The following is a 26,598-nucleotide window of genomic DNA, read 5'->3' on the forward strand; positions in this document are numbered from 1 at the left end:
ATTACGCTTATGTCATGGAAAGGCCAGGAAACTGTCAGGATTTGGGCAGTATTTTATTCGATAGAACAATGACAGAGAAAGAAGCGCGGAGGTATTTCGCACAGATCATTGAAGCCAACATCAAATGCGAAGAAAATAGATTTATTCACCGCGATCTTAAACCAGAAAATGTCCTGGTTGATTTGGATGCTGATGAAGTCAAACTAATTGACTTTGGTCTGGCGTCAGAGATACAATATGAGCCTTATAATGTGTTTAGAGGTAGGCAACGTGTTAGAAGCTAAAAAGACGAAGTTACTCACTATATATTTACTTTTTTTGTTAGTTAGTTATTTAGTTAGTTTTGATTAGATATTTAGTGTATTTACAGCAAGTAAGTTAGTTAGTTTGATTGTTCGTCTGCTTCTGTTTTAGTCCCGCCTTTTTTTAGTATATGACAGCAAATAACATACTCTATTATATATACACCAATGAAATACCAGGTGAGCTTTCGCGCGAAAACTTGATATCTTCACATGTGAAAATATCACCGTTGCTATGGCTACATGATAAATCGCCCCTTTCACACCAAAAAACTATTAAAGTGAAATGGTTTGGTATTTCATTGGTGTTCATATAATAAATAGAACATTACATGGCCGCTTGGAGATAGAAAATTTCTCTTCTCGTGTTGAAAAAATATTTTCACCACTCGAAGAGAAATGTCGTATCTCCGCGCGACCATGCAATGTCCTCTATTTTAGTACCCGGCTATGGAAAAAAACGCTTTGGTCAAACCAATTTTTGACTTAAATGGCTATTGTTTTAATTGTTTCAGGTACCAGGGTTTATATGGCGCCGGAATATTTTAGATTTGGATGGTATGATGGCTGCCAGGCTACTGTCTGGGCTTTGGGGATGATCTTAGTGGGCATGCTTTCTCCATATATGGCGTTCAGTAAGCCCGAACAGGCCTATGGGAGGCCACCCAGAATCCCACGTCATCTATCACCAGGTAATGTAGTTACTTTGGGCGCTTTCCATTTAGTCAAAATTTCCGGAATTTCCGGTTCGGCGGTAAATGGAACACGTTTCGTCGGTTCGTCCCACTGGAAAATTCCCAGAAAAAGTGGAAAATCTAAAAAGGTGGTCCCGTTTTCCCGGTTGGAATTTCCGAACGGAATGTCGTGTTTCATTTACGTTTCTCGTAGTTTGTACCAGTTCCAGGTCCACGGTCGGGCACCGCCACGTACCGGGGTTTTATTACGACCAAATGGAACAACTTTTTACCAATCGGAAATTCCACTTTTGCTAGCACCGAAATTTCCGGGTTTTTTTCCTAAATGGAAAGCGCCCTTTATCTACTGCGCTTTTCAGAAACATGCGAAATCTAAAGTTCAAAAGCCGCCTTCACAATTGCGTTTTTCGCTGCCGTCAATCATAATTACGATCACAAGCAACGAACTTGAAACACAGAAACACACATAACGGATCGAAATCCACCAATCACAAATCACAAAGCATGACCTTTTGAACCCGTTAAAGTAAAGTTTCGTTTCCTAAGAGGTCCGTCAAGATGATTGACGGCAGCGAAAAACGCAATCGTCAGTTGGCTTTTGAACTTCAGAATTCGCATGTGTGTGAAAAGCGCAGTAACAAGCGTGAGGAAAAAAATCAAAGCGTTAAATTTTTTATCAGAGCTCCTTATAGGATATTAAAAAACCTAGCCTAAGACGTTCTGTTGCATTTGAGGCTTTTGAAAGTTTTATAGTTACATATCAATATCTATTCTTTTTTTTTCTTTTTTTTTTGACAGAGGCCAAGAATTTGATCAGTTCATTGCTGAATGTTGTACCAATGAATCGACAAATACTAAACCATCCTTGGTTTGCTATGCAAGGTAGGTAAACAATAGCTGCTTCACTGTTTTTGACTCGCACGATCAGAAGAGCTTATTCCGGCCTTTTTGCCCAAGGCGATCCCTGTACAATTTCATAACCTCTTTAGAATCGTGAAACCCGCACAAGGCCTTGCTCACAAGCGTTTCTGCGAAAAATTGCTCCAAGCTGATAGGCTCTTGTTAAATTGTCGTTTCATATTTTGTATTATTGATTTCTTGTAAAGATTTTAACCTCCTAAAAATTCCCTTGTATTTTTTCCAGGTTCAAGAGAAACCTTCTCTTCAAACGTCCTTACGTAAGTTTGTATAATGCTAAAAAACATATATCGCGTACGCGGCGTATTTGGTAATTGCATGATCTGTAAATACCATTTAGAGCCTGTAGTAAACAGGAGAGTTATCACAAATAAATCTCTAGAAGCTAAGGCAGCGCAAGGAGACTGGGATGACAGGCAATACTACATATTCCACCCCAATGAATCAGCTGAGTCGAGTTTGCAAGATTTTTTTGCTTCTAATTAATGTTATTATTAAAAAGCCGGCTATCTTCAGCATCAATACATATTGCTTGTCACTAAATACGATTTGTTTTCTGATCTTTAGCAAGAGAAAATCTTGTGATAAAGAAAATGAACTTTCCTCGGTGACTTTGTGCGGCCTGCAGAGTTTGTCTTTGACAAAAGAAGAAGAAACCGACCGAGCGGAATTGATCACCAAACATTACACACACAGTAAGTGCCTTTCATTTCCTTATTTCGTCCTTAATCTCTCGGTGACGATATTCTAGACGAAACATGAAATATGGCTGCTCCACTAAATCAACTGATTCTCTAAGGCTCTTTGAAAGCCTTCTGGTTCAACTCCTTTGACTTCCAAAGCAACACAAAACTTCCTTTTGTTACTTCATTCTATTAATGCTGCGCATTGTCATTTGTCAGCAACTCTGTCACTGAAAATTCCAATTTAATAATCAATGAAGCAATTATCAATTTTATCGATAAAAATTTACAGTCGTTGAAGTCCAGTAGACCTACACCTTAGTCGATTATGAAGGTTTGCCAGAGTTCATGACAATGAGGTAGATGGTATATCACCCAACTTCAAATTGTCAGAGAACTTATGAGAGCAGTTTCCTATCATATAAGTTCATCTATGGCCGTTTCCAAACAAGCACTCAAACATAAAAGCCAACACAGCCTTCTGTTTTCTTACCCTGACTAACCTTCTTTGCTATTCAGGTTCATCTGTGTCAGCTTCCAGTTTGGAATGTAGTAGCACATCCTTCAATGCCAACTCTTCCAGGTATGCAAAGCGAGATAATGGCTTCTTCTTAATTAAATCAAGCACCAATTTAAAAAAAAACAGTTTTGGAAAATAAGAAAATGTATTCTTGCTAATAAAACCATCGGTTCCAAACCCTTGTAAGTGTTTTGCTGACACCCACCCATATTAGCCGAACGCTGAGTGATTGGTCTAGGAAAGTCTGCTTCATAGATTAGACTTCCGTCCAGCAAATGCGGACACCAATATTAATTTAAAAAATCAATGAATAGATACATTTAAAATAATCTATAAAAAAAGATAGAGTGGATAAAGAATGAAAGAAAAGGTACTTTTTACGAGAAAGGTATTTCTTCCTTGTTTTCAGAGATTCTAAGGGAAGCCACTCTTTTGAATCGTCAAGTTCATCGGCGCGCACATCTTCTGAAGTAGAGCCCTCTGAATCATTTGCGGAGATTCGAAACACAAGCAAGTTAACTGCAGTGAATGAGGATATTCAAGAAACCGACTGTGACATTTTTCAGCCCTTGGTTGTTTTGTGTGTGATGCGGTATTGTGGTTACCAGGCCACTGTCTGGGCTTTGGTTTTGATTGTATTGGACATGCATTCTCCACATATGGCGTTAAGTGAGTCCGAGCAGGTCCATGAACGGCCCCTCCGAATCCCGAGACTTCTTTCACCAGGTAATACTAATAGAAATCAACCGATATCTCAATACTCTGTCCCTGAAGACATTTTTTCCACCACCGAAGAGGAAATTCGCCCTCTATCATGGCGCAGTATGGAATACTTTCGAAAGGAACATAATGTCTAAAACTAGCCAAGCCTAAAAGCGGAGCCGCCGCATTGTAATCAATCTTCGCTCCAAATCTAAGCTGAGGTCTAACTGCTGGACATCATCACGTGATCAAGATGTTTTGCCCTTACGTCAGGATTCGGATTTATATACAACTGCAGCTGATAAAAATGCAATTCACGATCAAGCTGTCGCAATGTGTACTTTAATTTTCGTGAGCTGCAGTCTGTTAACAGATTTAAACTGATCTTGTTAATAATGGTTATACTTTGAAAATATGAATGAAAACAGGGAATCTTTCTGTGGCCTCTCGGAAAGAGCGTGAGAACCACACAAAACGGCCTTGGTCCCGGTGTTCTTGGCAAATTGTTTCAAACGTTTTAAGGCTATGAGGCTAGTTACGATGTTGTCAAGCATGCTCTTATTTGGTAGCCTGAAATTCATCCGATTTCTTGGAGTCGTTTTCTCCTCTCAACAACTGAGGGAGTAATAACGACTCGAAGTAATCGGATGAAATTCAGGCTACTTATTTGGATTGTTTGTAGGAATTATCAATATATAACAAGCCCCATTATATTAATTTTTGTAGGTTCCACAGAGGGCCCTTCTTCAAATTCCTTTGGGAACATGTAAGTTGTATGCTAAACATTCGTCATGTACTTACTTGGTGATTGGATCCGAAAATAGTTTTAGAACCTCTTTCAAATAGCAAATCAAACGAAGTCCTAGCTACTCAAGTACCTATCATAATTATAAAGGGGGAAAGTCGTTCGCCATACCCTTTTTTGAGCCCACTAAATCCTTTGAGGCGATTGTTTTAGATTTCTTGTTAACTAAGATGCGGGAAGGCGTCCTATTTTATAAAATGCCGTCTTTCTCCATTTCTTTCCTTAACGTGCGGGATACATACTGCTTTCCAGCACTGAAATACGATTTGTTTCCTGATCTTTAGCAAGGACAAATCCTATGATGAAGAACGTGAGCTCCCCTCGGCGACGTCGAATTGCTTGAGTTCACTGGTTGTTACGAAAGAGGAAGTAAAACATCGAGAAGAATTGATTGCTACTAAACATTGCTCGTACAGTAAGTGTCTTTTATCGTCGCTCTGAATACCAATGCAACGGTGTAAGATAAAAGGATGCATGCATCAACATCTTCTAAGCATTTTAGAAACCCTCTTTGTCTTCTTGCGTTCAGCTTTAACGTTCTTTATTCAAAAGAAAACGCAAACCATAAATAGCAAATAAATATTCTCACTGCATACACAATTGGCCCGTTACGCAGGAAATAAGAAACTCCTTTTATTTGCGTTGTGTTGGGCCTGCGCGCTTTGCGCATGATGCATTGCGGCCCTTACTTAGAATTGATCTGTTTTAGCCCTCCTCTTGCCAGGCCAGTTCAACGGATTTCAGTGGAAGTGACTTCAACGTTTTGCCCCTCCCAGCTCCCCTGGTGGCGGTTGACGTCGCATACCCACATTATTCAATATTCACGCGGTTTCCTCCCATAACTTACTTTCCCCGTGACGTGACAATGGTTATGGGGTGCAAATATTATACTTAGTATTTCGTACTGAACTTTAGTTTGTCAATAATGGCTTACACTTTACACTTATGCACAACTCCTTGTGCATACAAAGAATAAAATTGTTGCTGTTGTTATTTCAATGAAAAAAAGGAATTTACTTTTTTTAAAAACTTTTGTGTGAACTCCTTTAAGAGATCTTGAAAAAAAAAGCTGTGTTAATTAAGAATCCTATTTTGATTGAATGGGTCTTTTTTATTTAGGTGTGGATACCAGAGTTCATTCATCTGAAGCGGAAAAGTTAAGATTTGGATGGTATGATGGCTGCCAGGCCATGGTCTGGGCTTTGGAGATGATCTTACTGGAGTCGCGCTCTCTATACTTATTGTCCAGAAGGACATATACGGTGTTCAGTAAGCCAGAGAAGGCCTTTAAACGGCCACGCAGAATCCCAGAACATCTTACTCCAGGTAATATTATAAATGATATTTTTAATTTTATTTACCAAAAGCAAGGTCTAAAGCCCGTTATGGGCGATGTCATCTCAAACACTGTCCGGTTTCAAAAGCAACTTTAGTCCTAAAATTAAAAATTTTTGTTATTCAGGGTCATCAACGTGTTGCAGTTTGGATATGAATTTGTCACCCTCCGGTGTAACCCTTACCAGGTAAGCAAAGAAGCCAACAGTAAGATAACAGTTACATGCATGCATGCAAGGAGTACGCACTGTATATTCCACCACATGGGAAGAGAAAAACAGGAAGGCAACGAACCCTGTTTCTCAGATACATTCAACACCTTTTGGGAGACACAGACAACATGATTGGCCCGGGCAAGCTGTCTGAATTGGCACCGGATCGTTGTGGCTGGAGGAAGCTCGTAGTCGCCTGCTCTGCAGCCGACCGATGATGATGATGATGAGCATGCATGTTTGATGCACACCATGAGGAGTCTCTTTGAACCTGATCCTTCCTTTGCCTCGGTTTTAGACGACAAAATTTTCCAAGGATCTTAGAATAGATAAGAACCCCTCTCAGTAGGGGTATTATAACGAATGGCATATCACAAGAGGCCTCTGGGCTTTCTTAATATCGAGCAGTAGGGCTGCCAAACCGAGCCCGTACTTTGTAAACAAGTTAAAGATTCTTAACTGTTATTTTTCCACGACTAAAAAGCCATTAAGTACCTTTACCGAGACATACGTTTTTGTTCTTTTCAACAGAAACAAAGCAAAGGCGACAGAAAAGCTATCAGCTCCAATCAGAAAGAATGGCTTGGAGTATGAGGAAAGGTTTCATGTTGAACGCAAAAGGAGATTTCTTGCTGTTATTTTTGTCATTCTGTTGTCACGTATTACATTAAAGAATTTACCGACGTTTACTTGTCTGCTTGATTACTGTCGCATGCACAAACACAAAACACACCAAATCTCTCATAAGCCTGCATTAGCAGAGCGCGCACAACAGAAACTATGGGGTGTCACTGGCTGCCCATGAGACGACGGACAGTATTGTGTCGAATTGCAACATTGGACTTTCTTGGGGGTAGTTCTTTTAACGACCATTACGGAGATGCACAGGAAACCCAAAAAGTTAAACAGTGCAATTCGACTCTCAAGTGTAACCTCGAAATGGCCCTTTGCATTAAATGGACAAAGAGCTGCAACCGGCAATCCTTCATGGCATCCTTCCCAAGAAACAACGACGGGCTGCTCTAGTTAGAGAAGACATACACACTGGAAGATGCAGACCCAGTGGAGATTAGAGCGCGGGGGCAAAGAGATGGAACGGGGTAGTTAACTACTTCAAGAGCAACCTGCTTATAGGGGACACCCTGTAACTTGCCTCAGCAAGTCTATACTTTTATTCAGCCATATTTGTACACACCAACCCGTATCATACGGATTCAAGCGATGTACGCTTTATTTTCCTCTTAAGGTGGATATCCACCGTCGCGTAATATTTACATTCGTACGCGTGTAAACAAAAGAGTTAATGTACGAAAGGTCGCGCGTAAGCAATAATTTGAACGAGGTTCAACTTGTACGCGTTTAAGCGCGCCCCTAGGAACGTCCCTAGCGGCGGGGAGTGCGGAGAGAAGGTTATACAGTCAACTCTCTCTAACACGGACACCTTTGGGACCGGCACTAAGTGTCCGTCTTAGAGAAGTGTCCTTCTTATAGAGAGTCAAATAAAAGGAGTAAAGAAAGGCAGGGACCAACTCTAGGTGTCCGTTTTATAGAGGTGTCCGTTAAGAGAGAGTCGACTGTATTTGCAGGCTAGATCACACTCAAAGAACCACTTAGACATTTTATTTCTCATTTAATTAAAGTTTTTACTAGGTAGCTACTCTGTGTGTCTAAAACATACACCTATTTGGTGTTTAAAAATACACTCATTTCTCAGTTAATAATCTAATTAAAAATGCTAAAACGGAGAAGTATCTATCACGCTTCCAGATCACGCAGGTAATAATTTTTTTTCACGCGGTATATCTCGCTGTGGTCAACTCTCACTGCACGTGTCACAAAATATCACACATTTTTAAAGCTTAGTTCGGTTTACCTTGTGATGTACCGTGTCGCTTTAACTAATGATAACTTGTTAAAATTCGGTATGAAATGCTGGAAAATTTTGAACGACTTAAACATGACAAGTATGCTGGAGTCCATCATGCAACCTCTTAAACAAGAATAATTAACAATTATTGGACGAGATTGAGCAAAATATCCTCATTTGTCAGTGGCGAGCAGATCAATTATTGCCTTGTCGAAGCCTTAATAATTAATCTGCGAGACACTGACAAATCACAATATTTTGCTCAACCTCGTTCAATAATTATTTTATCATTCGATCACCGAGTTTGTTTTTAATGGATATCTTCGGAAAGCAATGCGATCTGCCATTTTCACCTAAGAGCGATCCCAAGAAGGAGAAAAGCTTGGTTTCATTTACGCATGAACAGAATATTATTTGCAGGTCACGCGGTTGTGTCACGGCCAATGAAAAGAAAGAAAAATTTCATCGAATGATAACGGTAAATGTTTTTCATAAAACTGTGAAACTCAACCTACTTTTGTTTTTCATACAGGTGACTGGTGACATTGGAACGTCAACGTAAGTGATCATAATGGTATCTAAAATAAATATACCTCACCCCTCATGGACAACTACAAAACACACAAAAAAGGCAAAAAATGATAATGATAACGATAATACTAATCTACAATTCTTAAATTTGTACAATGTCAAAAATAGTCTGTGTTCACAGCTAAGAGATCTGGGAACCACCAGGCCCTTAACCTATTTTCTATTTTCTTCTCTCCATCCCAGAAAATTGAGCCCGGAATTTGTCAGAAAAAGTGTTGCTAGGCGACAATCCGTAGCTTCAGAGCACCACCATACAAAGAACTTTCTAGTGCTCGTGTCATTAAGATTGAACAATAAGAAAACTCTATTCAATGTTAACTAGTTCGGTAGATTATGTTCTAACTGTCAGAGTCATAATCTGGCTTGTCCAGGAGTCGCGCATCTTTCAATAGGTCGTTATAAAAAGTCAGATTTTTTTTTCGACGGCAGCATTTTCGCCGACAGCATCTGATGAACAGTACAAGCAGCAGAAGCGACAGAATCGCAGTGACGGCAATAAAGCCCGCCAAGAAACCTGCAAAAGAAAAAGGAGGGATTTAGCTCCTGTCTGTGTATCAGCGGTACACGGACAGAATTCCTGATTGTTTTGTAAACATTTTTTTCCCTACCTCTTAACAAATTTATTTCCAGTGTGTTACAAACTATCTGATTTGTTCTACCGCCTAGATCAGCTTTGCTATTTAAAAATTATTCAACGAGTGCGCGTTGGATATGAGATGGTAGAAAACCAACAACCGAGTTGGCTATAATCATCTCGTATCCAACAAGCGCGAGTGGAATAATTGTTTTATTGAAAACGCGCCCAAAATATCAAGAATTGTTCACAACTTTATTTGTAAAAACAACCGATTTCCAGCTTGTTTTTAATTTTGAGCAGACGCGTACAGGTACCATATTTAGAGAGCATGGTATAATGGCTCATATACCATGATGGCTAAGCCAATCAGAGCTCTAGAAATGCATTATCCAATGATTCAGTTTTTAAAAATTGCGGGCAGAATAGTGTTTTAAATTTTGATTGTTCATTGTTGAAATACTCATTTGGGGAAAAAAAATGCAAAACAGACGTCTTTTGTGTTCTGCATCTACAACTTTAACCTATAGCGGTTTCCCATCACATATGATATGTAATAATACTGCCTCGTACCCAGACGTCTCTCCTTCGATGAAAATGTGCGCGCAAGGGAAGGAGACAACGGGCGAGACGTCGCTCCGCCTGCCGTCTGTACCCTTCCCATGGTTCCTTGCGGTTCATCACCAGTCACTCGCGTTTCGCGCTCGCCTCTACCATGCGAAAAAAACGAAGCGCCTGAGGAGGACGCTGGTAATAATATGTGTTAGTCACACAAACGGAATCACGGGGCACTTAAAGTTTACAGCTTCTTTCAACTCGCACGAATACGCGCGGTTTCTATGTCGCCACACGCCTCATTGACTTTTGAGGCTCGTTCACGTAGTTGGCAAACGAGAATCCACGCTTCGATTATCTGCGACTTTAACGTTTTCCATTTGTTTCCCCTACAAAATTTCTTCAGGGGCAATTGTTTGTTCAAAGATAAACTGAAAACAATACTTACGCAAAATTTTGTGGGGAGGACAAGTTAAATTACGGGGAACGTGGAAGTCGCAAATTAGCTAGATTATTTAATTTCAATATCAAGGTCTTAAAGGGGCTGAGAGTTTATAGTTAGCACAGAACTTACTCTTATAAACAATGGTCTTCACACACAATTTGTCTTGCTTCACGCCACAAGCTTTGTTCAGATCACCGGGAATAACACCAGCAGTCGTCCTGAAAAGGGAAGGCCAACACAGTAATTAACAACTCAATTCCACATTCATCAACAATTTCAGAATCCTCGAGTGTCATCGACTTTTCTTGCACGCTTTTTTGTTTTCCGGCCAAAGAGCGCGGGAAAAGACATAACTTAACAATCACTAAAATTGAGCGTTTTCACATGACGTCACGGCGGCCATAATGGTGTTCTAAAACAATAAAACGGCGGGCATGTTGGTGTACAAAGAAAATCCTCTGGGAGTTGAACTCTTTTCTCATGTAAATGCTTTCTTTTGTTCCAAAAAATTAGCATAGATGCTGGCCATGTGAGTGAAAACGCTCTAAAGGACGAATAACTTTTTCAAAGCCTAGCCGGAGTTGAGTTGCTCAAAACACAAGTCCTGCAACATATTATTTAGCCAACTTTACCAGAATAGACTTTCTTTCGCTTGCTCCATTTTGGCGTCTGCTTGAATTTGTTGCGCATGCGTTGCATGTTGTTAGGATACAGTTTCGAGCCCAGGCCTACTAGCCGTGCGCTTGGTATAGCGGGCTCAGTTATGACCATCAGTTCATCGTAAACGGGGCAGCGGATGCTCACACTCGAAAAAACTAGTTTGACGAGAGAAAACAAGACTGACTAGTCCAGTAGTTCGGGGCTGCGGCGACTTCAGAGGCTTGACGCAATTCAGAGAGAGCTGGCAGAACCTCGCTTTATCCTCTTCTTTCAAGAAACAAAAGAATGTTTTTCTCTAAGAGCTTATTTAGTCAAGCGCGATCGTGATGAAACGATTTGGGAAAAGATCAAGAGAGAGAAAATTTTGCCAAACCTATTTTTTACGCTACGCTAGCGATATAGCGATACTCACCAATTACAACCATTGCTTTTTGTCAGTCAAATGTGTAACGAGTGAAACAAAAGAATTCTTTGATTCACTCGCTCACTTTTGTTTTAAGTGTGACCGGAGCCACTCTTTTTTTAAAAAAAATAGCAACTTACTTGATGAACTGATGCAGGGGACAATATTCGGTGCAGTTGGATAGTCTAAGAACTCTCGGGTCTGTACTTTGGCCAAAACGGTACAGTATACGCACTGTCATGTCTTTTCTAACAATTAAACACAAACAAAATAAACAGAGAAGAATAAGATCAACGCCTTTTAATATATAAGGGTACCCACGAATGCAACTTCACGTTTAATTATATTTAGGGAAAAATGCTTGACAATCGAATGCTATATGCCTCTTGCAGTTGTGCGTGAATCTGAATCGGTGTAGTGTTGATGACTGCATATTTTTTAGGGTTGTATTGGGGTAGTATGGGTAGGAACTTTGACCGAGGTCACAACGCAACTTCGAAATGGCCATAAAAGTGATTGCTTCCCTAACCCCCCACCAGGAGAAAATAAGCTCATTCCCTCTTGCCCCTACCCCCTACCCCCTACTCCAAACATTGCCATAGTGCAATTCTCTCCAACATCGAACGCAACCTCAAAAAGATAACATTTGTTACATATCATAAAAGAAGACATATAAGAAACCTTACTAATGGCACTTGAAAAGGGCAGGAGAAAATTTGAAGTGATGTGGACTTAAATCAATCGATTAGTGGGGAAGAGTTTGGTCAAAATATTACATGTGTGCATTCATTTGTTTTCACTAGAACTCCTCATCGATCAACATATGAACAACTGTAATTGCCTTACTTGTCATCATTTTCGTCTGAGTAGAGTTCAACCATTACAGCACTGGAGTAAGCTGGCGAGATTCCATCATAGAGATTGAGTGCGCTCAGTAATGCGGCAACTGTCGTGTCGTGCTGTAACACAGATCATACAGAAAATTACTGGAAGTTATTCAACCACTAGCAGTGGTGTGCGAGTCAACCACTAGTCCTTATTTCTAACATAGATAGTTCAACGGGTGATCATGCCAGTGAAAACGGGGTGTCTAGCACGAAGCAAGTAACCTCCCTTTAGGCTATATTCACATTAACTGACCGGATAGCCTTTCGTGCCGACACGAGAAGTTGTCCTGTATGGTATATACCTGCGTGATTCAAATGCGTGAGATTTTCACCTTGTCGTGACCAGAATTTTCGGGAACGCCCCGGCGACTTCAAAGATTTCCGACAACTTTCCGAAGACTTCCGAACGTTGCCGAAAATGTCTGCAGATGTTTCAAAGACGTTTGAGCACTTCCGGCTACTTAAAAGACGACAATGTTTGCGTGCTTTGATCTCGTTAGAACACAAAAAAATACACCAAGTCATCATTTAACGCCTTTTTGAATTGAATTTTCATTATTTATCATAAGTTAACGAACAGTTTTTGCGGATTTGGGAGTCAGGTGTGAGAAATTGTCTTTGATGCGTGAGATCGATGTCTTTAATTCACCGGCGTGAGACTCACACATAATGCGCGAGAGTTGGCAGGTATAAAGCAAGAGCGGTTTGTGGCCGAGAGGGTCTGGTTCTTAATATTTTCTTCCGTCTCAGTGGGTTCCAGTCCTCTATTCTCCTTTTCACCACTGCTGCGGTCCGAATACCTATTCAAAGTGTGGCACAGAGACTATACGATACGTGACGTACATATAGGCGCGGAGCAGCTTCGCCCCGTTACAGAAAGCGCGCCAAAATCACCGTTCTTATGTGTAACAGGAAGCCCAATCCAGTGTGGTTCTCTTGTCGGCGCAAAAGCCATTCGGTATAAGTGTGAACAAAGCCTAGATGCCAAAAGACTATGATCACAATATTTAAAGTCATCCTCTCAGGATTTTTTGTATAACCTAATTCCGGTTCTTCTTGAAGCAGATTGCGTGTGCTCTCCCCTGATCACCGTATCGCCTTCGTGACTGTAGGGTGCTCCGGTTTACGCGGGTGTACATGTAAATTCTCGCCGTATGCTGTACTTTTGTCGGAATAAAATCGAAGGTGTAAACTAGGTTCAATTTTACTGCAATTTTTTGCCGCGATATTTCAAAGGTTTTAATCAAATTTGAAACTTCATGCAACTTGGACTGCTTTGTTGTATCGGGGTTGAACGTCTAAATTCTCCTAAAGACATCATTGCTAAATCACACACAAGGTTATGAAAATTAAGGATGTGATCTTTTGTGATAAAATGCTATGTTTTTTTGACAAACTGTCTTCATCATTTCCATTTGAAATGAAACGTAACGAAGCATTGTAGAGAATATGCAAGAATTGATAATGGGGTGCGGTACTCACGGCTGAATAAATGTGAAGTTTTTTGCAGGTTGGCTCAATGTGGTTTTTCATGTTTTCAACGATTGCTCCAACTAAACTCCCTATAAAAAAAAAAAAAAACAAATCGGTACTTAAAAACAAACACTGTGAACAGAATTTAGAAATGTGACAAACCATGCCGTAAAATTCCGAAAATAAGCCCCTCCATGTATAAGCCCCTCCAAATATAAGCCCCCCAAACCGGTAACGCAAAAAGCCCTCCGTTAAATCGCCCCACCAAATATAAGCCCCCCGGGGGCTTGTACTAGGAAAACTGCCCTCAAAAACAAGGTAAAATAAAGCAAAAACGGTAAATTTACTTCCAACTATAAAGCTAGCCCAATCGATTGTGAAACTCAAATTTCACTCCGTAGACAAGCCCCTCCGAATATAAGCCCCTCCAAAAATAAGCCCCTCAAAAAGGACCTTTGAAAAATATAAGCCCCGGGGCTTATTTTCGGAATTTTACGGTAGTTAATTAAAGTGGAATGGTTGGGAAACCTACTAGATGTTTTTGTTAGTTTTTTTGGACCTGACCGTGCACAATGTTCAATAGCATTCCTATCATTTTGAACTTACTGACCAATAGAAAGATCGCATCAATTTATTCAGTCACAATTTATGGGCAATAAAACAAAGGATTGTGCACAGTCAGGGAGCTTCCAACATAAACTATATCACCATTGTTTTCATCTTTGATGTTTGCCGGCTTTCCTAACCAGTCTCCTCTACAAACTATGAACAAACCAATATATATCTGAATTTTTCCATTCAGCGGAGGTGCCTAGAAAATGTGATGTCGTTCATTTCTAAAACTCCGCAGTCTAATACTTGCAATGTAATCAGATCTTTTGAAAGAAGTTCCGTCCCTGCTAAAAACACCCCACCCATACATTAATACGGGCCTGTCGGTGACCGCATTAACGGGGACCCACATGCGCCGTATTTCCTGAGGAACAAAAACGAGGACGACGTAACGTGTATTTTGTTTTCTCAGCCTTTTAGGAGCTACATGTATTGCATGTTATCTCGAGTGCAGGCTACAGCTTATCATAAACAAAAATAGTTAATTTCGTAAAGTAGAAAATCGCCAAAGAGTAAACAATCAACTAGAAACGATTAAGGGCGGGTTTACTTGTAAGTGATTTACAAGTAAAAGATAGGGGGGATTTTAATCTGAAGACTGAAAAAGATTTGGCTTAAGTTTCCAACATGCGGTGTTATGTATAACTTTTCCAGTTTAATTTACCCTTACAAAGGAGTCTTCGCCAGGATACCTAAGAAAGTATTAAGGAGAGGTTCTTTTTTAATGAGTTGAGCACGTGTGTGCTGGTGAGATTTGGCGGGGGAGGTGGGGGGGGGAAGCGAGCCAAAAAAAAAATATGAGATTAGCTTTAAGGGATAGGGGCAGCTGAAGAAAATACAGTAAACACCCGCATATAAGAACAAATGGATTAAGAACACCAGGCTGAAATTTGGCCAATAAAGCCCCATTTTTATAAGAACAAGATCAGCCGGAAAATTGTAACATGTTCTTATAAAATGGAAAAAGTGTCATAATTACAAAACATGTAAGTTTATGTTTGCTGTCAGATAACTTCATTTGTTGATATAATCAAATTACAGAATAATTATTTATTTTATTTTCCTAAAATATGCTAAATATACCTCTAGCAACATATGTTTTGGATACTATTACCAAATAAAAATTTAAGAACATTTTGAGGCTGATTTGTCATTAAGTACCTGATAATAAGAACTCAATCAGCCTGACCTCCAAAATCGTGTGTTCTTATACGCGGGTGTTTACTGTATTACTGAGTGCAATGGGGGTGCAGATTACCTAAACAGTTGCCTTTAAGTTTGGCAGTGGTGACATCTGTAAAAAATTATCCAGACAGCAGAGCCCTAGGAATTCTCCCCAGCTAGCCCCTTTTTAAACACAGAAGAAATTATAAACAGCAAACCTCCAGTTAATTTGGCCTTCTCTGGAGAGTCAAATAGCCACTTCATTTGAAAGTTACTCATGTTCCTCATTGCTTCCCATGTGGTACCATTTGTAGCCCAGGAAGGTATCGTCAGGTTATGTGAGTCCTGTCACAGTAAGATTTGAGATCACATAAAACTCCTAACACTATACACTAATATGAATTTCAAATAACTCCACAGTTTTGAAATAAAATAAACATTACAAAGCAAAATGAAGAGATTTTTCCCAGTTGAAATTTTGCTGCAAAAAATTACGTACCCCCAAAACCGTTTTTCTTCTAATTTCAGCACTATTTTTTACATTGATTTATTACCAAAATGCTTAAATATCATAATATAATAATAACTGACAAGTAGAACAACTCTTAAAAAGCTCCTATCATTTTTATTGTAAATATTAACAAAAGTAATCCTACTCTTAATGGGATTCAAATTATCAAGGTACCCCTGAAAAATAGGCCACAAGTACATGTAGCCACAACCCCAGACAAAACTTTTGAGGCAGTTGCATATATTTTGTAACTTTTGCACCATACTACCATCTCTAAACAGAAAAAGTAGGACCCCTACTCCGCTCCCTGTTCAAAGCTTTTTAGGTCTAAAAACCAATGTGTATAATTCTCATGTTATCCTAAACAACTTTGGATGAGGGGAGGAGGGGGAAAAATAAGCATTCATTTGGCGATGGTTTCCATCTTTGCCACTGGGATGATGAGAAAAAATAGGCACAGGATTCATACTCTTATTATCTCTTCAAATACCATAACTTTCCATGACTTTTTCCATGACCTTTTCCAGTTTTCAATGACCTAAGGTATAGCTGTCACTTTCAAAAACCTTCAAAACTATCCATGCTTTAGGGCAGTTTTTGACGTGATTCATAGTACGACAGATTACACTTTGGTGTCCACCAAAATGTGTGCCATTTGAACTGTTAAATTACCTCTCTCTATCTAACTTTGTCCTTGTTTTTACGTCTGCAGTAACTAATCTAACAAACACAACTTCAATTTTCCATGACTTCCCATGACCAACATTAATTAATTTCCATGACTTTCAAGGCCAGGAAAATGAAATTCTTAAATTTCAAGACTCTTCAAGTTTTCCATGACCTGTACGAACCCTGAAGTATTTTTGTGATGTGTCTCAACAGCTATTGTCCAGGGTTGCAGCTAGAAGAAATGAAACATTTAATAAAGTTGTTTTTTCACTCATTCCTTTGTTTTGTTGAATGTTTTTCCTCACATAATATTAATGGTAAATTTATTTTACTTATATTTATGGTAAATTTTACAAAACTTTTTACTATAGCCCCAGGCGTTAGGCTTAGCCTAGTAGATTTATTAAGCCATGAACTTTACCTGCAAATAGAGCGGCCTCTTATCCCTCTCCTCCCCTCCCCTCCCCAGTGAAGGTGAGCAAGGAGAGGCACTGCACTGTATTCACAGGCTAAACATCTCACAGTAAATATTATGCGGCAGCAAATTAACTACCAATGTAACTTGTTAAAATATGAAACTGGCAACAATTATCTTTATTACCTCACAAAAAAGTGTGTCGTATACTTGATAGCCATTGGCTAGAGTGTATGTCTTGTTAGCGTGTAGTGAGATATATGACAGCAGTTCCTAGAAAACCAAGATAATTTTCACAGGGTTTATTAAAAAAGTTGCAACTTTTTTTCAAGGACTTTTCAAGGGCCACATTAGATTTTCAGAAACCACCTACTAGGAACATATTTTCACATACTGTACATAAATGCACATTCCTAGTGTATTCTAATAGGACTTTAAGGCTTGAACTGTTTGCTTCACCAGCTTCTCTACATTTTTCAGTTCACTTAAGTCTTAAATTGATAGTTAATTATTGCATAAAACATTGAGCACTTTGTGTAAATAACCTTTCAATTCTCTGATCTATGATTTATATTCTGTCCTGGACAACCAAAAAGCATCAAAACACACTTTTCAGGCCAATACATTTAAGTTGAAGAAAATTCAAGGACTTTTCAAGCTTCCCCTAAAATTTAAGGACTTTTCAAGACTGTGTGAACTCTGTTTCATCTGAGATCAACATTAGTGTGAGAAATCACACTGGCCATCACATAAATCATACACATGTAAGCCCAGCTGTTGTGAAGATTTTGTCCTAACCTTGCTTTTCTTGGCCATATTCTGGTATTCTGGGTCCTGTCTTGACTTTTCAATTATCTCATTTAAACGAGGGCAGTTGTAATTAAAAGGTCGAAGAAGCTGCAATAAAAATATACCAATATAAGCCAATGGGAGAAAATGGCATTTTCATCACTAGTTAAAAACAGTGCGCCTACCAACCGAAGGTTCACAGGTTGTAAGAACTTACATAGTCTTCACTCTTTGGAACCACATGGACACCAATTGGCTGCCAGTCCAAATTTTCCCGCCATATCTAGAAAACATATAGGCACTATATAAATATTTTATATTTATATTATTATTATTAAACAACATTTCAAACATAAAAACATCATATTCAATTCTTTACTGACTATTAATTTTTTTGTTACACCTAAGCAAGGACAAAATATAGTGTCGTTCTTTTGAAAATGAAAAGAAATTTTGGAGCGCTATCAAGAAGATTTCAAGTTGCCAGGTAAGGAATTTCTATTGGCTCTATTTTTTTATTACTTTCCCATGAAAGTAGCTGGAGATCACCCTCATAGAAGCCAGGAGAAATCCCCGGTCCTCATCCCTTAGTTAAAGCTCTGCAGCTTTCATTCACTTGGAAAAGGAAAACCCAGCACCCCTCCCCCCCCCCCACCCCTTTACCCCCTTCCCCACCCCCTATCTCTCTTCAAAACTACAGTGTGCTTGCCTCAGCGTGTGGATCCACCACAGTATAAGTGTCGACAATGGAAAATTGGTGACACTTTTTTTTTTTGGCAAAATCATTGAAAACTTAAAATATCTATAATATTTCCAGCAAAGTTTCTTGCAAAATAATAATCTGACTTTCTTTCCCAAAATACACAACCAGATTTATAAAATTATTTTGCTGCCAGTTAAAAAATGATAAAAAAAATGCTGTCAACTTGTACCTGCCCTCCATATGGTGGATAGAGACCATTCAGTTGTGTCTGAGCACTCATTATACATCTATCTACATCAGTACTTCGAACATAGATCTGTTTTTAAAAAAATAGTCAAGATAAGATTTAGTGGTCGCTTACAAGAGGTGGTCGCTTACGAGAATCAAACCACAGGTCATCTCCTCTAAAAATGGATCTTAACACATCTGCAACTTTTTGGCATGGAATTATTACATACATTTTGTGAGTTACAACTATACGTGTAGTTCCATTCTTTGTATACTCTGAGAGAAGTAGTAAATATAGAGGAAAAGGGACCACACCAGGCATCAAGTGGTCACTTACAAGAGGTTAAAAAATTAATAATGGAAAACTATGAAATCACCAGGCCAAAAAGTGGTTGCAGTCACTTATGAGAGCTGGTCATTTACAGAAGGTTTCATAGTAGGGTTTTGACTGGGAAAATTGTAGCATTTTGGATAGGTGGTCGCTTATGGCAGGTCATGGTCTCACCTGGAGGTATGTTTGACAGTAGTCAGATTAAAAAGGTTACAGAATATAAGAGGATATCAGAGGGGAATTTTATTTGGGCCAGAAAACTGACTTTTTAACAAGAAGGTTGCTATAAAAAAATGGGTATATGATGGAATTCCATCCCAGTGGGGGTACTCAACAAACTTTTGGAAGGCTCTGTTCCAAGGTCCCACCAAAGAAAAGGTACCCTTTACATATACCTTCCTTTGACAAGTGGTACCCCTTTCACATACCTAGTTTAGAACTTTGAATCCCTTATTATAACTGCTGTAAATGCAATGTCTATTAAATATGAATAAATCACAAAACCAGGATGTTTTCTCGACTTTTTTAAAGGCACAAAAATGCAACTGTTAATTACCCCTTTTGGGCTGGCTTTTTACCAACGGAAATGATATATTTCCCCGCCCTTTTATAAACCAGAAACCTGAAAAAGGGAGCCTTTTCAAGGCATGAGCCTCATCATATAGGCCATTATTGGGGTTATACCTCGGGAGTTCCATGGTAATAATTTTACTCATAGCAGAAAATTTACATATCTATTCAGTATAGCCCTGAAAGAAAAATCCTAAAATTCACAAACACACCCAAAATGCTGCGAAATTTGGTAAAATCTTATCAAATACGTGTCTGTACAACATATTTGAAACTTTTTTCTCTGCGACCTATCAGAAGCCCTGTCATGATGCTGACAGTTTCAATGACTGACAGCCATCTTTATCAAAACTAAAAACGTCACAGGTGTCTAAAAAGTCACTCCGTCGAGGCCACCCCTCCCTCCTGGTTGAGGGTGGAAACCACTTGGGTCCTAATAGGAGATTATAATTCACACCTGTGACGTTTTTAGTTTTGATAAAGATGGCTGCCAGTTATCGCAAATGGCAGCATCAGTAGGATTTTTCTTTCAGGCTATGCTTTAAGAACATTTGAATAGGCATTTGAAATTACGAGCCTAATTCCTTCAAAAGAAAATTTCCATAGCAAGTCAAAGTATCTTCTATTTACCTCTTTGAGCAAGTAAGATGAATTAAGCAGCTTGTATTTATCAACATAAAGATCTCTGAGCAACTGGCCAAGTTTATATTCCTGCCTCATTCCAATCTGAAATTTAAAAAGACATTCTCGATTTAGGTGACTTAGGCACTGGCTTACATATTTTTTTTTTATATCCTACATCCTATACTTATCCATCCCATAGAGTCACATAATTTTAACTTTTTTTATTATCATTATTTAATATCATTATTATACCACCCAACTCATGACAACTAAATAATTATTCTGATGAAACAAAATCAGAGTGTGTCAATGTGCCATGTTTAAAAAAATTGTTTTTAACACTCTTAAAAAATCTTGGATCTTGAAAATGGTTCCCAGGACTTCTCATGGTACAAGTTCTCATGATCTCAGGACAAAGAACCAAAAAAGTGTTTGATCCATGAAATTTGAAATCCTACAACTAGTGTGTCGATGATCAGATCATTTACTTTTGAAGTCACTTGAAATCTATGTGCTAAATAGCAGTGAATAAATGTGTATCAGGTCCATAAAACACCCTCCCCCTCTGCAAGCAATGATGCTAGTACAGGGTTGTCACTAAGATTTCAAGTTGCCGGGTATTTGTTGTTAGTAGCTGGGGAAGTCGCAAGCAGTTATGGAGCCCCTTCCCACCCCCCCCCCCCCCATCCCCCTCAAGAAGGTTTTGAAGTGCAGCTTTTACCGTTTTTGAAAAGGCATTACCACCCCAAAAAAGCAATCTTCATCAAGAGTACAGCTATCATTAGCGGTTTTATGATGATCACGTCTTTATTAAAGAAAACTACAACATTCTGAGACACTAAAATAATAGTTAAATTACTTTACGTAAAGGCTCGTTGGAGGGTTTTTTTAGTGGCTGCCAAATGGGAATATACAGGTAAGCACCCGACCTAAAAAAAAAGGACAGGTTGGCACCGGTCACGTTACCTGCACAGTCTTATCTTCACGCAGACAAGGCGCATGGTGGCCAGTGAAGTGTTAAATCACAACGATACTTTACAAATGCTAAAAATGTTGAAAGGACAATCGATTCTTATACAGTGCAAATGAATTAACATGCGCTGTAAAATCAATTGTAAATCCTCATTATTTTAGTTATACGTTAGAACGAAACAACTTACGGAAAACAAAAGTGAAACTAATATTGCAAATGAATTAACCCGCGCAGAAGCGGAAAGAAGAAAAGCGGACGATGAATGTACGAAAAAGCATCATAAACATAAGGTTACTATGGCTTGTTGAAAAATAAAAGTATGATAAGGCTAAAACAAGCGTAACGCACGAAAAATCACCGGATAAAATATGGCAAAACTAAACTGCACAACTGGTGACATTAGTGGTCTCGAATTTATGAACGAAACATCACTTAACATACGAAGAGTGTAGAATCCTTTGCCACTTCTTCGACATGTTCAACACAAACCCTACACAATGGTTGAAACTAGGGACTTTTAGCATTGATAAAGGTGACGGCAGCGAAAACGTCACTTTTAAAAATGAATTGGCGTTTCTTCCAACTTTGTCACGTTTATTTCAATTCGCTGAAAATAGCTAATGTAGACCAATTTCCCTGGAGTTGATTTCTTTGGGCACACTCAAATTTAGAAAGAGAAAGAAAAGTTTGTTGTCGCTTGTTTTACGTCCTCCATAAAACGTGAAACTAGGCATTTTCACGTCGTAGTCGTGCAGTAACGGCAAAGAAATGTACAAAAAAGCGTGATGCACGTGCAAACTAGTTGTTTTGCTCAATGAACCTATTGCTTTTTTGACATTCTCGTTGCCGTCGCCGTCGTCGTTGCTAAAACTCCCTACTGACATTTTGTGAACCGAGAGTTTTCGCGCGTGTGTACTAGTACCAAATCTAAGTCAGATGTCTTTTTCCGACGTTTCTTAGTTTTAGCATGCGAGTATTTCAGAATTACTTAAACCTGCTGCAGATGAAACTCGCATTTAGTTTGATGGAGAGTCTTTGTGTGTTTCAAAGGTGTGCTCTTTTGGTTTAATTTAACGACGAAAGTAGCCGGGGACCATGCTCTGAGTAGCTGGGGGAAATCCCCGGCCCCCGGCCCTTAGTGACAACCCTGCTAGTATTTGTTCTGACTCACCCTAGTCACTTTTGAACCTCTCCCAAGTGGCACTCAGGGTATGACAAGAGTATTTTGTCCCAGGAAAATAACATTAACCCTACTGTTTTGAGGTATCAAAACTTTGTTTTATAAGGTTTGCTAAATCTACACTCTTCAAGTAAAATAGGTTTCCCTGGCTAAAAATTGTAGAAAAATATCAAATTAAACAGTGACAAAAACACCCTCCCTGGGCCTCCCACACCGTTCATGACATCAACACCCCACTGTTGGAATACCTGATATGACAAATGCACCGGGGGTGGGGTAAGGACACTTGCTATTGACTGCTGAGTCAACATAGTCATAGTCAAAAAATGTGAAGAAAACAAGGTAAACAGTAATAATGTATGTGTATTGATATCAGGGATTATGGGTTTAAGTAAAAACAAACCTGAGTAAGCTGCCCCAGGCCTTGAGGCCAGAAATTTTTATGTTCATCTGTTGGGAAAAAGGTGTAGGGGGAGCGGTCGCCATGGCGATATACCTGTTAAGACGTTCAATTCAAATTACATGCTAATATACATGCTAATTAAGTTGTGCATAGCTGTATATTAGATATACAAATACAGCAGATTTAAAATAAGTACAACTATGTGGAGGCCAGTATAAAGAGGGGAAACCTGATAATTTCAGATAGAAAGCATTCAAATGACCATTTTGCAAAAGACATAAGATAACAATACTCCTCAATGCAAGGGCACAGCTTTACAAGGGTATTTAATCAATCAAGTTTCCTTTGTTAGAGTGGCGCAAGGAATTTAAAGTACATTATTTACTTGGCTAAAAATGGTAGCTTTTTGTATGGTGAAGGAATCAGTGAAGCTATTACTTTAGATATAAAAGCCCCCTGTTAACCAAGGGTAAAATTTCAAAAAGGGACTTGGCCCTAAAAGTTAGATCGGAGACAAATGAAATCAGGAGCACCTTTCTAACATTTATAACAATGAGGAAGTAAGCTTACTACTTTGAAAATACTGACACAAGACTCAGATGATTAATAAAATGTAAAATAATTAAACGTTAATAAGTCAAGTAATTTCATTTACTTCCTTATCTGCCTTGAAATTATATGAACTATGAACGTAACATTGACTGCAGAAGACTCAGACTTGTGTCAGTGCTTGGTTCGCGAAAGGAAGTAATAAGCCTTACATGAAACGCAAAATACTTAAAACTGTTTATATCCTCTCATCTTCTATGCATAGAAGAAGCTAGTTTGCAAGCTCAATTTCCAATTGAAACTAGGTTGAAAACTCCGAAGTCAACTTAGACGCCTTGTAGGGACTCGATGTTCTCCAGATCGGTTATTATATTTAAAAGCTTAGTCATAACACTACACTTGTGATTTTAATTAAGCTTAAATTTGGGAAAATTTCAATGCGCCCAGGTTTTATGAGCTGAGGTACCATTCCAGGGAATTACAGATCAATTAGTGGCAAAAATCATAAATAAGTAAAGAAAGCAAGTAATTCATTGAGAAGATCGTTAAAATTTACACGCGTACATAAAATTAACCTGTTGAAAATTTTCGTGGTCATGTCATATGCTCTGTATTGTACCAGCACCGATACATTTCGGAATCAACCAATTATATTTTACAATACTATCACAAAAAAACTCACCACATTAACCATTCTGAGCTTTTGTGCTCCATATGATGGCGTGTGAATCTGTAGAAGCCACAAAAGACAAAACGCTAAATGAAAAAAACGACCGCTTCCGCCGGCCATGTTGGCTTCGATCAATTGTCGTCACCAGGCTTCTCTCGTAATTCTAGGTCGAGCAGGTCCGGGCAGATCCCTAGAGGTTGTCAGTGCACTTTTTTTGGAATTTTGGGGGTCAGAAAATTCAGGTAGGTAGGGATTTAAAAATAAGAAGGTTTTTACCTCATTAAGTTGACAAATGTGTCAATTCATTTCAGGATGGCCTGGTTAGAAGACTTTAAAAGCTAGATGAATAAACAGAAAATGACTAATTTTGAATAGCAGAAATTACATTTTGCTAAAAGTAACTAAGAAGGAGTCTATAACTGGGCACGGAAAAAACTATAATGGGGTAGGAGTTATGAGGGGCCAAAGGCACATACCCAGCCAAAATTAACCCAAGTTTCCCCTCCCCCCCCCCCCCCCCCCAAAAGATAGTGTGCTGTAAGATCCTATAAATCTCAATCCAGTAGAAAATGCAATTGATTCCAATACTTATCCACTGGGTCAGGCCCATCCGCTGACCTTATTTCCCAATCACTTAGGTCCATTTTCTCTTCCAAAAAAGGTGGAATAATTCAGCTATTTGGAGTGAGTCTGTCGCTTTGAAACCACTCTGAAGACAGTTCCAACTAACAAAATTATGGAGATTGCCTTCAATTTTTTTTAACTGTTCCAATCTCGTACTCATGAACTGACAAGCAGACGAGTCAATATAGGACTGCAAATTGCAACTGAATAACCACTGGTATAGGCTAAAGTTTGCGGTACAACCCACAAAAAAGATTCGTTGAGGGGGGCAGAGATTTGGGAAATTGTGCTAACCATAGGAAAAAATCCTCCATACGACCAGCAGGGCCAGCATAGAACTGAACATAGCCTTATTCATTCAAATCCTTGCATTTGGCCTGATTTGCTTATTTTTGTAGACCTTTCCCACATAATTTTCTGCACACAAAGACCTAACAACTCAAGGCTTGGGTTGAGAAAATACAATTATTTGTAGAGTGCTGTCCAACCAAGCCTCGACACCATATCATTGTCTGTGACTACTGAGAGAGAATGTGCTGGCAAGTCATTTTGCAGAATGCAGAAAGGGCACCAAACAACTCTGAGGTTAAGGGATTAGTTCAGTGAATCAATTTATAGCTTGCGTCATTAGTTAATATACAGGTCAAACTGAATTGTAACTTGATTCACTCAGTTTCCTTACCCTAATCACTATACTTCAGAGTCATTCCACGCTTGGTGACCATTTGGCACTCTGCAAAATAACCCTAAGGCAGAAATACAGGAAACGTCTTTAAATAACATGAGCAATACTCTTTTGTTGACCAGAATACTGTGGAACAGTACATGATGTCATAAAAATGGACACAAAATTTATGAAGAAACACAATTAATTTTAATTAATTTTAATTTTAATTTTTTTTAAAGCAAAATTGGGGCGAGGTTCAGGACTGAAAGTATGTGCAGGAGGTGGGATGCTAAATATAACCATAGGGATTACAGGATTGCTCGAAATTTTGGGTCGGGATACAGGATTGAAGAACCCCATTTGGGACCCTCTATCCTACTGGGCCACGACTGTCACAACAAGGCAGCCACATTTAATCTCCATTGACGTCAACATCTTTGTCATTGCTGTCATAAGTTTTACTTAGTAAAGAATCTCTTACTTCCATCAGTAGTTTACCCATAGTGTTTTCTCCAACAATCTCACCCGTCTTCTTGTCTCGCTTCCCAGTCCAGAAATCTGTTTGACCCCGAGTTGGAATGTGAATCAGCTGTCTTGAGGCCCCAGTTTCTAAAAGAAGGCTTTTAAACGGCTCTTTTTCAAACTTCTTTTGTAGAGCTCTTTTCATCCTTCGTTTTGCTACTTCCTGATCTAATCCGTCAGGCGCTAACGTCAACTTAAACTTAGCAGAACCAGATTTCGAGCCAGCCGACTTGGCCAACCTTCCTCTCGCAGTCTCCTCCTTCGCGTTTGTTGCTGCCGTCTCTTTTTTCCTATCAAATTCCCCACCTTTCATAAACCGCTTCCTGTCTTCAGGAATGAATTTCATACCTTGGAAATAATGCTCTACGGACGGAAACACGCCTTCCTCCATCTCGATATCAACTTCAAAGAAGTTTGACAACTGGCAATATGGCAACCTTGACCCAGAGAAGAAGAATATGGGTTCTTCGGCTTCATTTGAGCTCTTTTTCAAGCGTTTCGAAGGTGAACTCATGACGCAGGTGACTAACTAGGCAGAGCTGTAAAGAAAGAGCATATGAAAGAGTGGAGAGAGGATTGCATCGAATGGTGCAACCAGGGCACCTACATCCGCCATGTTGGAATTGTGTTGACGGAGATTTTTCAAGAGACTGGAACCAACTTTCCTTCCCAGGGCACCAACAGAGCACCTTGATTTCTCATTTTCTCTGCATTTTGCCTGAGAGCAGCAGAGCTGCGTCTGTAGTTGTAAGAGAAGATGGGTGTGA

General features: G+C 39.2%; 3 protein-coding genes and 1 long non-coding RNA gene across 4 annotated transcripts in view; 2 read left to right on the plus strand and 2 right to left on the minus strand.

The window, feature by feature from the left end:
• Nucleotides 1-3,975, plus strand: part of LOC140934173 (uncharacterized) — an 8,295-nt gene extending 4,320 nt beyond the window's left edge. The window contains exons 4-10 of the mRNA XM_073383846.1: nt 1-261; nt 818-1,228; nt 1,796-1,879; nt 2,142-2,175; nt 2,483-2,610; nt 3,118-3,181; nt 3,528-3,975. The exon at nt 1-261 is cut by the window's left edge and continues 97 nt beyond it. Of these exons, the coding sequence (XP_073239947.1) occupies nt 1-261; nt 818-1,228; nt 1,796-1,879; nt 2,142-2,175; nt 2,483-2,610; nt 3,118-3,181; nt 3,528-3,975 (1,430 nt within the window). The remainder of the gene's footprint in view (nt 262-817; nt 1,229-1,795; nt 1,880-2,141; nt 2,176-2,482; nt 2,611-3,117; nt 3,182-3,527) is intronic.
• Nucleotides 3,976-5,818: 1,843 nt separating this feature from the next.
• LOC140934918 (uncharacterized) lies at nt 5,819-6,831 on the plus strand. The gene is made up of 3 exons (XR_012165141.1): nt 5,819-5,951; nt 6,088-6,148; nt 6,704-6,831. It is a non-coding gene; the product is annotated as an uncharacterized lncRNA (long non-coding RNA).
• A 945-nt stretch (nt 6,832-7,776) lies between these two features.
• Nucleotides 7,777-24,149, minus strand: LOC140934852 (prostatic acid phosphatase-like). The gene is made up of 13 exons (XM_073384415.1): nt 24,031-24,149; nt 22,800-22,892; nt 20,250-20,345; nt 18,720-18,806; nt 18,005-18,070; nt 17,797-17,895; nt 17,185-17,271; nt 15,622-15,748; nt 13,637-13,716; nt 12,114-12,226; nt 11,408-11,515; nt 10,334-10,422; nt 7,777-9,144 (listed from the first exon to the last, which is right to left on the minus strand). The coding sequence occupies exons 1-13, from the start codon at nt 24,136-24,138 to the stop codon at nt 8,969-8,971; spliced, it is 1,329 nt and encodes a 442-aa protein (XP_073240516.1). The 5' UTR covers nt 24,139-24,149; the 3' UTR covers nt 7,777-8,968.
• A 1,361-nt stretch (nt 24,150-25,510) lies between these two features.
• LOC140934853 (uncharacterized) lies at nt 25,511-26,456 on the minus strand. The gene has a single exon (XM_073384416.1). It carries the CDS (start codon nt 26,343-26,345, stop codon nt 25,722-25,724), a length of 624 nt encoding a protein of 207 aa, XP_073240517.1. The 5' UTR covers nt 26,346-26,456; the 3' UTR covers nt 25,511-25,721.
• Nucleotides 26,457-26,598: the final 142 nt, after the last annotated feature.

The sequence above is a fragment of the Porites lutea genome, chromosome 4 (genome assembly GCF_958299795.1).
Source record: "Porites lutea chromosome 4, jaPorLute2.1, whole genome shotgun sequence".
In the NCBI taxonomy this organism is placed as follows: domain Eukaryota; kingdom Metazoa; phylum Cnidaria; class Anthozoa; order Scleractinia; family Poritidae; genus Porites; species Porites lutea.

Excerpts from the sequence above, each read along its gene's own strand:
- LOC140934853 (XM_073384416.1), bottom strand. The coding sequence starts at position 26,345 with ATGAGTTCACCTTCGAAACGCTTGAAAAAGAGCTCAAATGAAGCCGAA.
- LOC140934852 (XM_073384415.1), bottom strand. The coding sequence starts at position 24,138 with ATGGCCGGCGGAAGCGGTCGTTTTTTTCATTTAGCGTTTTGTCTTTTG. Across the intron at positions 22,893-24,030 it reads AGCTCAGAATGGTTAATGTG|GTATATCGCCATGGCGACCG; the intron begins GTGAGTTTTTTT and ends ACGTCTTAACAG. Across the intron at positions 10,423-11,407 it reads CCCCTGCATCAGTTCATCAA|GACGACTGCTGGTGTTATTC; the intron begins GTAAGTTGCTAT and ends TTCCCTTTTCAG.